The sequence below is a fragment of the Notothenia coriiceps genome, unplaced genomic scaffold, assembly GCF_000735185.1.
Source record: "Notothenia coriiceps isolate Sejong01 unplaced genomic scaffold, NC01 NC01_scaffold00021734, whole genome shotgun sequence".
Classification (NCBI taxonomy): Eukaryota; Metazoa; Chordata; class Actinopteri; order Perciformes; family Nototheniidae; genus Notothenia; species Notothenia coriiceps.
This window is the reverse complement of record NW_011354435.1, coordinates 208618-221096: the sequence shown is the minus strand read 5'-3', so window position 1 is coordinate 221096 and position 12479 is coordinate 208618. Positions and strand designations below refer to the sequence as shown.

General features: G+C 42.2%; 1 protein-coding gene across 1 annotated transcript; it reads left to right on the top strand.

Annotated features, from left to right (window-relative positions):
* Positions 1 to 1785: 1785 nt before the first annotated feature.
* ciartb (circadian associated repressor of transcription b) lies at positions 1786 to 12007 on the top strand. The gene is made up of 6 exons (XM_010780398.1): positions 1786 to 1940; positions 4966 to 5395; positions 5688 to 5763; positions 6463 to 6541; positions 9456 to 9582; positions 10392 to 12007. The coding sequence occupies exons 2-6, from the start codon at positions 5006 to 5008 to the stop codon at positions 10773 to 10775; spliced, it is 1056 nt and encodes a 351-aa protein (XP_010778700.1). The 5' UTR covers positions 1786 to 1940; positions 4966 to 5005; the 3' UTR covers positions 10776 to 12007.
* The last annotated feature ends 472 nt before the right edge of the window (positions 12008 to 12479 follow it).

Sequence of the window (12479 nt, the reverse complement as noted above, 5' to 3'; positions counted from 1 at the left end):
AAAAAAAGATGTAATGTCTTTTTCCTGTGCTTTGAAGTGGAAGAGATGTACTCCGCAGTGTCATGGGAGCCTTGAAGACAAAAAAGGGAAATCAGAGTTCAGCAGACTCGGAGCGCCACAGAGTCTGGGGTCGCGGGAGGATCTGGTGCTGGGGAGCACAGCAAGACAGGAGACTGTTTATGGGATGTTTAATAGATGCAGCTTACGCGACAATTACAATTCATCATGAGTGGCTCACTGTCAGCAGGCATGTCGCCCTTCCACTCTCTATTGGTGCTATGGTGTCTGTGGAGTATTCTACCAGCAGGGTGTGATTTTAGGCACAGCAGCAAAGAAGTAAACCCAGCGTCAGGATGCCGTGCCCGACCTGACCTGCATGCTCCTCACGTACAGTAGTAGTCGCCACATACGCTCTTCTTTGTTCACCTGAATAGAAAATGCTGTTAAAATTACAATAGAGAAGGCTCATTGAAGAAAGACAGCCCAAAAACTCCTTCTGATTTTTATTTCAGATACCTTTGCACCCAATTGTTATAATAGTCTGGGCAGCGATTTTGGCTCTGCAAACATCTCACAGTGCTTTTTCAAACGTGACCTGTGCTCACCCTGCAGATTGCTTAAATTCTGCTCGCCCTTGTGGGGAATTGAGGGGGACGAGGAGAGGGGGCAGGTTATGCTTTCTGTGTGTGGCTGTCTCCCAAATGCATGTTGGGATCACGTTTGCTGAGGGTTAGTGACTCACGGCTGGCTCCAGGATCAGGATGCTCGTCTGGCAGAGGGCTTCTGATCCCCCCCCCCCCCCCCCCCTCAGACAAACAGAGGTCCTATGAGTCACACCCAGACTGTGTCCAACAAAGAAAAAATGTGCAGATAAAAAAAAAACTGAGTCTGAATGTCAATTGCCTAATCAATTATTGATAATTGTGTACATATACAATTATAGACTTGTCAGGTGTTAAAGGTTTGAGCTATTAAGACTGTTAACTTAACTAACTGTTAATTTTTTAGGAATGTATCAATTAATCAGTCACACTGAATATGATTTGTTAAAAGGGATGAAGTGCCATATTTAATCAAAAGTATTAGATACCTAAAGGCCTCGAGGATTTTCATTGTATCCTTTTATTACACCAATATGTTTCACATTAAAACTATAATAAAGCTTTTTTAAATTAATATTTAATGCGCAAAAAATAAAAGTATTTAATTGAACAATTATGACAATTTAATATAGTGGAAACTACCAAAAGGAATATAAAGTGGTGATAATTAAACACATAGTAGACTATTCTGTCTAAGGAGTATTTTTGATTGTTATACTTTTTTAAATGCGTTATTGGTTGAGTATTTGGCAATGCTAATATAACTAAAGTAGTCTAAATGATGTAAAAACTTCCTCCACTGCAAATATGACTTTCTAGACCCAGCTACCTGAACCATCACTGTTCTCCCTGAATCTGCTGACTGTGCCTTTACCACGCTGCTCGGGTCACAGACATGCCTCAAGTCAGTCATAATCACCCGGGTGATATAACGATGAAGAATGCCTGCAGAGTGACCCAAACTAGCCCTGGGTTGACTTTTCGCCCAGCTGCCGAAATGAAACCGATCCGCGTGTCCACGTGTTTGTGTCATTTCCATCTGATTTGCATATGTAAACCGGCCTAGCCTATCGCTCCGCGGCTGCTCCGGGAGCCGACGCTGATTTGTTGGTCGGTGGAGTTTGAGGAGCAAATGAGAGAGCCGGTCCCCGTTAATCCCGCCCTCCCAGACACGTTGCCTTGGGAGAAGCAACACGGGCCGATAGCTGGCTGCACCGTGTCCTCACACACTCACACACTCTCTCACACACAGCACGTCCGACACATCAGCTGCTCTCTGCCCCACACTGCTGCTGGATTTACTGCTGAACAACGGAACAGTTGCTCCATCCTGAGAAGGTACGCACCCTCTCTGCTGTTCACCTCCCTGAACACATCACTGATCACCTGTCTTTGTGGAGGTCAGGCATTTATTTAGGAATTGGCCACAGGAATTTGGCACAGAAATGCAAACGGGAAAGCTATTTATTTGTATAGAAAGATTAATAGGATGGCAGATATAGGCGTGACAATGATGATTTTTCTCATGTGCATTCCGGGTTAAATATAATTTATTATAACAGTGCCTGCTGCCAAATTTGCCATGCCTGATGAGGAAGTCTATTGTGTGTGTTACCTAACTGATTTGAAACCTGCACTTAGGCTCACAGATCGGATCTTTCGCTTTTCACTAAGAAGAGATAATAATGTGTAATCTTTGAATGAGGGAAATATTCCTAATGCATTTCATGTTCATTTCTGTTTTCTAAATAAGAATGTCATGTATGTGAAGTAGTGGGCATCTCTATTCATGTGAACCTTCTATACAGGTAGATGGATACATGGATATAGTAAAGGATATCTGCTATAAGTTAATTTATTAAGACATGTGTGTTTTTTAAACCACATGGTTAAGTAGATGTGATCAGTAAAGAGTCATTTCTTTTTGAAAGATTGAAGGCCTGCGTGGTGTACTCAAAGTGACTAATGGAACAAGTGTGGTATGTGAATGTGGTTTTAAAACAATTAAATCTGACAAATGCTATCATTTTCATAAATAATACGGAGTGCTATATAATGTGCATTTGCCAAGAAGTTGGTGTGTTGCAGTCTTTTTATAGCAGACACAAACGTGGGACTGAGAATAGACTTTTATTTAAGGATGAATGATAGGATATAATGAGATATGTAATACGATATAAATATTTTTGAATAGTTTGACGATGGATGTTTAAGTTGAATGATAAATAAAAAAAATGTTAGATAAACATTTATCAAGATATAGTTGTAAATATATAACCAATATAATAATAATACATTTTAATTTTAGGCGCCTTTCATGACACCCAAGGACACCATACAATTTGTTTAAAAAAAAAAGAAACCGCTAATAGGCAACAGAACATGATAAAAACACAAACAGGAAATCATGGAGGAGGCAATCAAGTATATATATAAATATAGAGTACTGTGTGTACGTTTAGTACTGAGTATGACTATTGCTTGAATATAAGTAGAAATTAACTCAGCATTTCATTACAGCTCTTCCCTCTGTTTGCTAATCTGGTTCCTAATCGTTATTTTCTAACTAAAATTGGTCAGCTGTGGTCTCCCCGAAGCATTACTTTAACCAGACAGAAACTTTTTGTGCCTCTCTGCGTATACGTTCTGTTGGAGTTTGTAAAATCAGTAAATTTGTGCTCCACCCTCCTCCGTAACAATAAGATCAGAAGGTGGTCGTCCTGTGTCAATGACCAAGGGAGCAATTAACTCCCCTTCCCTCAGACTTCACAGGAGGCAGGAGACATGCCAGGCGTTAAGCACTCAAAACACCGAAAATAATCCCTGTGCTGAAAATGCTGTTCTCACTTCCTTTTATCCTCTAATCACTGAGGAAACACGTTGGGAAGATCCAAAGATCCCACAAAGAAATGAAACATCCGTGACGAGCATTTGGTCTGAAGAATTCCTATTCCCGAGGCATTCCTCATGTTGTGAACAAACAGTGCCAGGCTCTCATTTTCTAAAATCTTTTTCCCCCCACAGTGGTGTCAGTAGTGTTGATGGGATGTCGCTGGTCGTCATGGTGGCAGACCCCTGCCCCCTTTGAATAAACAAGCTAACAATGTTTATGAATGATTTTGGTGGTTGCAGCTGGCAGCTGAATGAAGGAAAACACTCAGGCTATCGATTTTAAAATGTAGATTTAATGTCTTTGTTCTTACCATGATGTAGAGTTAATAATAGAACACATTTTATGAGTGAAAATATTTGAGTGTCTGGGGGTATTAGCCGGATAATTTGGGATGTTTGGTGTTTGCTATGAAAGGTGGCTAGTCTGTGCTTACTGGCTCAGGTGTTGCATCTGTAAAATAAACAGGTCATTGTGGTTTCAACAACTGTGGTCGCACTGCCACCGTCTGCTCACAGTGCAGTCTGTGTGGGAGCCTTTATTCATGTCTGCTTCAGTTATTTTATTTCTAGGTGAACCTGCATTGTTTTAGCGAAATGCAAACATGGCTGGCTGCTTTTTTATTATTTTCTTTGTTGTTGCATTAGAGCAGGGGTCTCCAACCTTTTTTAGGATGAGAGCTACTTTTAAAAAATAAAACAAGTCCTGAGCTACTTTTACTCATTTTTTTTGTTTTTTTGCACTCTATATATTTAGCACATTTTAAAATTATGATATGCTTACCTTTAACCTTTCTGTGCTGTTTGGGTCTGTGGGACCCGTTTTCAGTGTTTACTAAAAGAACATGTATGCAATTTTTAATTATTTTAACCTGCTTTATTTCGTGGGGTGGACCTCACATCCTCTAGGGGGGTCAGGGGGCAGGCACCCCCGGAAAATGTTATTTTTTAAAATGTTAATGTTGAATGCATCAATCTGGTGCACTTTGAGCACACACTTAATTTATGGATACAGCACTCAACACTCATATGAAAGGGAGCTGTATACTTTTCAATAATCCAAAATAATCTTTAGAATATTATCACAACCAATAACAAATAATTTAAACTTGTTTATTCTTATCTTATGTTACCTAGTTAGTTTCTTTTTATTTATGCATATTTTACTAATCACTCCCCTTTTAAACTGTTGCAAGAACGTGATTGGTCGATATTCATTGTGGGGGGAGGAGGGGTGTTAGATGGATACAGAGTTGTAGTAAGTAGATAGAGTTCACTATGATTGAGGTTTCATTTATGTTTAGGGTAGATTATTTAAATTACATTCCCTTTTTTTTTTGTGTCTTTTTTACATTTTGGATTTGCTTGGCGAGCTACTTATTGAGGGCTTGCGAGCTACAGTACCGGTAGCTTGCGATTGACGTGTTGGAGACCCCTGCATTAGAGTAACCGTGACTTTCTTTCTGTCTGTCAGGTCAGTGATGGTCAGTGCGACTTAGAGCCTGCAGCTGAGGATGTCTGCTACAGATTCGGACAACTCCATTGACTGGCTGGCTAGTGACAATGAGGACAACGACAGCGAACAGGAGTCTGACTGCACCGGAAAGCACAACCACACAGAGGGTCCTTCATCCCCCCGCAGCCCGCCACACCTGGGCCCGTCTGACAGCAGCGAGGTGAAGGAGGGGGGCCGTAACTGGAGCGAGGTCACAGAAGCCTCCAGCCGGAGGTTTCCCTCAGGCTGCACGGAGACACAAGACAGCCCCATTGGACTGTGTAAAACACAAGGAGACAAAACAAATGGCAAAAACACTCAGCAAACACTGAAGAGACCTCACAGCTCCGAGGAGGAGTGCAAGCCCCTTTCCAATGTGTCAGAGAAGAACCACATTTTCCACAGAAAGGTGAGCACCTCTAACTCTTGTCTGTTTCGCACAGGAGGTGTTTAACAGTGTCAGCAAAACTAGAGCGTGCCCTATCACCTAGGTTGTCTCCCCTGCTGGTTTTACAGTCAGTGTGTCATGCATCACATTCCCAGTAAGAATGACTTCCCCCCCCCCCAAATCAAACTTTAATCAGCAGAACAGTAGGCGGAGTTTGGGGGTTATCTAAATCATTTTCTGCAACTTTTATATTAATCTGAACAGCAATTTGTGGTTTGATATCACCTATAAATTACTCTATTTTTGTTTTCAGTGCATGGAGCTACAATGCTACATTCACCCACTGTCATCTATCTTGAATGGCCTTCGTTCAGGGAGATACAGAGAACGTAAGTCGCTCATTTATCATCTTTTACTATTTTCGTTGTTCCCAGTGGTATCACACTGTTTAATTCAACCATTCCTCAGTTGAGACTCTGTGTATGTCTTTTGTCTGTCTCAGAGAAATCCAAAACATTAGCAATAGTCCGGATAAACGACATCCCACTCTTTTTCTGGAAAATGTGTCCCTGATATTTAAAATCAAGATGATTGAAACATGTATTGTTGTATGGCTATCAAGAAACCACAACTATTTCCAGTGTGTGCACGTGTCTGTCTTTCATAAGGGAGCTGATAATGCATAACGTTTCTTAGCAACTTTACAAAAAAATGTCCCTCTTTAATAAGAGCACATCTAAACCAGTTGATGGCAGTATCACGGTTTGGAACTCCTTGTAAATCAGCTGTTGGCACAGAGGAGTGAGAACATACTGTACCACAGTCTCCATTAAAGCAGCTGCTGTTTGCGAGTCTCCTGATAGGCATTATTAAGATTTCTGGAAGATAGTGCCATGTCCAAACAGCCTCTGAAAACTGCTTCATGTGGGAACTTTGTCAAACCTTGTGTGACCCAACACTTCCTGGCCACAGAGGCAGGGAGTCTGTTCCTCCACACACACATTTCACACAATCCATCTGCTGCACAGACTCAGGCCTGCTGTCAGCACAGTTCATGTGGCTCATGGTACGACTTTATTCTTTTCCAGGACTCAGCAGTTTCCAGGAGAGCGTGGCCATGGACAGGATTCAGAGGATCATGGGAGTCCTGCAGAACCCCTGCATGGGGTAAGTGCAGGGTTGCCAACTCTCACGCATCTGGCGTGTGACACACGCTTTCACTCTCAATCTCACGTTCTCACGCTGCCCAAACTATTCTCACGCCAAAAACAAGAATATCGAAGACTAGAAACGGTTTTGAAAGCTTTTGTCACGTAGTGATCGTCTTCTCAATAGAACATCTTTGATAATGTCTTCTGGCCAATCAGAATCAAGATAACGGCGTGGTGTTGTTGCAGGAAGTCCCGACGGAGAATACTTTTGCTGTAGTACACCTCTATACATCGATACAACATTACGTGTTCGTGTAGTAATAGATTTATTTATTTTCTTCTCAAGAGAGTACCAGAATGTGTATTTTATGTTAGTATTTCAAAAAATCTCCTGGGGGACAATCCCCCAGACCCCCCTGTTGGGTTTTCAGCATGTCAACTCTTTCACCTGTGGGGAAATTGCAGGATTGGTCGCCCTTTTAATTCACTACAAGACAAATGTGCCTTTTTATTTCATACAGTTCAATTTGGATTGAGACACGGAATAATCTAAACCTCACACGTGGCGTTTCACTGTCAAGGGGAGCGTGTATGTAATTACATTGCAAATACTGATTTGAGCCCCACCACTGTATGGGTTAGCCCTACCATAGATTCCCCAACAAAAATACTCTGGAGCCGCAACTGCCGACCCGTATTGCGCATGTGCAGATCTAAGATCCAGTAGAAATTGATAAAAAAGTTAAAGTCTGCTGCTTATTGTTCTACTAGGCCAAAATAGAGTCAAAGAGTATATGAGAGTGAGATTGTGTTAAATAATATATTTGGCAGTTTGGAGTAAGTCTGTAGATTTGTGTGTGTGTGTGTTTCATGTATAGGTCTCTCACGATAATTAATTTTGTTGGAAATTATTGCGATAAACGATAATATTGTCGGCACCGTTGTATGACCGCTTTAGACCACTGACATAATGGTAATATATAATAATAATTCAAGTACATCCTTTCAAACTGCTAGTCACATCCTCATGTAAATGGCAATTTATCAAGTTCATTTTTATTTATCGTACGATAAGTCAATTAATTGCTTATCGCGACAGGCACACAATAAAACAGTGGAAACAAACATGTGTTTGACTTTCCTTAGTGAATGAAACTTTGTGCCCTTTATAGTCTGTGTCCAATATTGTGTATTTGTATATATTGTATATATATCCTATATATATGCTAAGGTCCCGCTGCTGACACGATAGCAGTCATTTCGTGCGCATATGTGTAATTAAACCCATGATATCAAAATCTCACTCCAGCCAGGTACCCAAAGTTGGCAACCCTGGGTAAGTGTCCTCAATGTGACTCACATACAGACAATGGTATTCAGTTTGTGTTTATGTGGCTTCATCCAATCTGTGTTGCCTGTGCAAGTATGTTACCTTCACTGAACTCGGATCAGAATCACGACTACAATACGCTCGACCTCACACAGGGTGCTTGCTGTCTTGGGTCAGAGTGGTGGACAACATGTCTGTGACACATGGCTCACAGTAGGTTGCCCTTTGAGTAGCCGCTTCCCCCACACTCAGACTACATTTACTGCAGAGAAGGCTGGGTCTCGCTTTAGCATCTTGTTAAAAATGCATCACGCTCCACTGTGAGCAGCACACTTGTGTCTGCTTGATTAGCGCTCCACTGGCCAGATGGTATAATGGGGTATGATATCACCACTTTAAAGGAGAAAGTCTTTGTCCCTGAAATACAATCATGTTTAATTGTGTGGAGGTTTCCTGTTAATGTTAAATCACAAAATGGCAGTAATAGTAAGTAATGAAATTCCCAATTTGACGTTTTCAAATTGCATAAAAAAAGAACATAAAAAAAAGAAAGGGATTTAGCTTACATTCAGATAAGAAGCTGGAACCGGTAAATATCAATTATTTGAATTGTTGTCAAGTCATCTAAGGTTGATTGTAATAAAACAATCAGTATGAATATAAAACAAAATTGTATAGAAGAATAGCTCGTTATGATCATATTCACAATATCACACGGCTCTGACAGTCTGAAGTAGCTGCTTCTTGTAGCCTCTCACCTCCTCTGAATTTTAAGCAGCACTTCTGGTACCTGTATGTAGGGCAAAGCATCATGGTACACTGATATAAGATGAAATGGTAGACTGATATAAGATTAAGTGCTGCTGAGTCTGGCACAGCCTAATTGGAGCCCTCACCCACCAGCTGCTGCCCTCATATGGGAGACAAAGAGTGGGTGTGGCAGCCTCCCCACAGACAGCCGGGCAGAGCCGGAAGGTGACTAAATCCCCCCGCCCTCCCCAACCCCCCCTCATTGCTCCCTGTGCCTGCCCTGTATTGCCAGCTGGCAGCCCCTGCAGCAACACAATGGTTGATAGGATCAAAGTGACTTTTTTAGCAGTCACTGTTGCAGATAATCTTTCACATGAATTTAACATGCGCTGAACGGAGTATAGCAGGAAGGTCCTGATCATATGACACGGGCTAATCCCTACCCACCATCTGGTTTTCACGGGTGGGAGTTAATGGGGCGCTGCCCCCTGCTACACACCTCACACGCAAACTGCGTCACCATGATTAGTTTATTTTCACAGTGACTGTTGGAGACCGATGTGGCTTATTTAGAGGCGAGCGGAACTATTATACATCAGGCCACGTGTGAGCTCGAAACATGTGAGAAATGTGCTTAAGACAATCCCCCCTTCACACACATGGAGTACAGGCTTTGCTAAGTGAGTGAAGTGTTAGTGCGCTGTTCGAGATTGCTTGTTTCCTGTGTGAGTTTGATTGTGTAATAAGATTTAACGGAAAAGATGATTGGTAGATTACGTAAATGTATGATAGCTTTACTAAATGTATCCCTCTCTTTCTGTTTCTCTCTTTCTTTCCTTCATTTTTTCAGAGAGAAATACATTAATATCATTCTTAAAATGGAGGAAATGCTGAAGAGCTGGTTCCCTGATGTAAAACTCAAGGATCAACTTGCTGATCCCCGGACAGAGGAAGCTGTTCCTACCAAGAAACTGAAGGTAAAGCCTTACGAAAGCAGAACTGTTATGTAACATCTCTTTGGTGGAGGAGGCCTGCTGCCAAGAATGGTGACGATTCAGCGAAAGAGGGATACAATATCTATTATTATTTAATCACAGGTCTGGGACTGGGGGGGGGGGGATTAGCAGCTATTTTTACTGATGTATTACCACTGTCTCATGTTGGCTAAGAACAATGACAGAGGAGAAAAGGTAATTTTTGGAGGAGGTGTTCTTAAGAGGATAAGAAAGGTCAGAATAATCTGGAACATTCCTTTGCTTTTAATTGGTTAGGAGTCGTTTCTGTGGCTAATCCTGACACACCCTCCCATAAACATGGTTTTAATGTACTCTTATTTTATTTCAGTCACCACATCAAAGCTGTTTGGCATTTTGTAACGGATCATGCTGTTTGCCACGGCAACATCAGTCAGATTATGCTAGCAATTAGCAAAATAATTTATAAACAGTGTGGAGAAGTTAGCTCAAACAAAAACATATTTTCAAATGAGTGTTTTTATGGCTTTGTCTTCTGAATTAGGCATCTGTTTGCTAACAGTTTAGCCTTTTAATAAGGTTATAATAAATATGTGTCATAATTGTTTGTGTCCCTTCAAGAAGTCAAAAGCAGTCTGTCTGTTTTATCCAATTAATACATTGTGCAATCATGCATACTATTTCAAATCCCCAGGGACAATTCAGGGGCAATTCTAGGCTCATTTATAGTATAATGCATTGTTGATTAATGGACACTTAATATTAAACAAGCAAATCATTAAATCAAAGTGTGTTTCTATCTTTTACACAAGCTATCTCCAGTAAGCGTCACTGCAGTCGTGTGCCCCGTCCCCGTCAGTGATCCTGCAGCCGGTGTCAAACCCCTGAGAGTCACCGAACTCGCCCCTCCTGGAGCTCACTCTGCCAGTAACCTGAAGTGGCTCCACCCCTCGCCCATCTGCTCCCCCGCAGCAGAGCAGGCCCAGGGCGGCCCCGGGCTCCCGCTGCCCCCCAAAGACCTAACGCAGGACAACGCCGTGTCCTCCAGCACGGACAGCCACGGCAAGAGAGACTCGGTGCCCAGAGGCCCTCCGCCGAGCAAAATTAACGCACCCTGTCTAGAGAGGCTCCTCAAATCGACAGAAAGCATCATCTGCAAGGGGAAGGGCGGTTTGACAGACAGCAGCTGGTCCTAGTCCACACAGACGGCTGGGGGTCCGGCTGTTAGCACCGCACAGACCCAGCCTAGCCTTGCCCACCATGCCGGGAGACGGTCAGCTCGCCAACCCATTCCAGCCTTCAGGGGAGACGGGAGCCTCCAAAAGGGACGTCACAGAGTCCACTGTAATGTGGAAGGAGCATTGACGGACATGTTGTACTCTCTGTATGGAAATGTGCCCTCTCTGACATGACAGGTGTCTGCTTTAGTTTCCCCCTTTGTTGACTTACTTTGTTTTTTTTTGTTTGCACTCTTGAATAGCGTGTATGAGAGTGGAGAGGATAGATTTCACATGCGCGAGATCTCCGGAGCCCCTGATTCCACAACTGAACCGTTCCCACTGACCTGTAGATGCAATAATGCAGAGTATCTGTGAAACCGCCATTATGCCTGAAAGGGGAATAATTGCAGGAGTAGTTTGAGCTTGAAGGGATTTTTCAGATATCCAGACATGACGGTGGTCAACATATTGTTGTATGGAAAAAAAAGTGGCATAAATGTGATATTTTTTTCTCAACCCCCCCAGACCCAATGACTCCACTCTTAAGTTTATTGATGTGACTGTTACTCATTTGTATACTTTATAAATAAGTATTTTGGTACAACTATTCTACCTCAGTGGGCACCACGTCACAGTTAGTGAGTAGGAATGCGAACGCTACGCTCAAAGTCTGAACACCTCAGCAGATCTGCAGGGAGCCAAACGGCCTCTGACACGCACCGCGAGATCTGCAGTACGAGTCGTTCTGCTTGTACAAACAGAGGATGCTCTCTCCATGGGGATGCAATCATGGGCCTGACTGGTGCCATTGTAAAGAATGTCAACTGCAGATTTCTTTTTCGAGTCTCCCAGTAGAAGGCAAACAGTGCCTGTAACGTCAAGCTGTGCCTGTAAGCCAGTTTGATAAAAAGAGAGGATCGTTCAGAGTAACTGCTTCTCGGTGGGATGTACAAATCAGGAATTCTCACTCTCCTGCCATTTCCTGTAACGAGTAAATTATTCAGATCCTGCCAACGACTTTCTGTGGTGGAGTAGAACAATTCTTTTATTTTGCCACAGAACTGGACAGTATGTTAGACCAGCAGAGAGGGACAAGGTATTTCTCTGTGTGAATCTTACGGAAAGGTTGTCGATTTACCCTGAAAAGTGGCCTTTATAGTGTGACATTTTATACTTTCAAAATAAACGTGGTTCTATTTGTTTGATGCAAAAAGGCTCGGGTTGTTTTATTGTGAGTTTTTCTTTTATCTAGGAAGTTATCCTATGTGCAGAGAATCAGCAACTGCTCAAAGGTTTAGCCCTAATAGGCACATGTTCCACATTAAACTTGTCTTATTAGTTTTAATGTTCCACTTAGCTTTTTCACTTTTATGTTGAGTGAAATATTCAGCAGCACTTTGCAGTAACACAAAAAGGCAGAGGGTAAAACACTGCACAAGTGTCAACAAAAGGAATTTGTAAGTCTCATAGATCTGATTTATGTCACCGTTAGACCAATTATTGGTTGAGTAGACAGGGAACACTCAAAGAGAGCTTACTTCCCAAAGGAATAATAAGATTTACGGTTCATAAGGCGGTATGTAATTTTCAGTACATTCGCTCTAACATAACGTGCAGAGAAATGTTCCAGTTCAGTATCACTCCACACTTCCCAGAATGTGAGAGTGGTATTTAATGTTT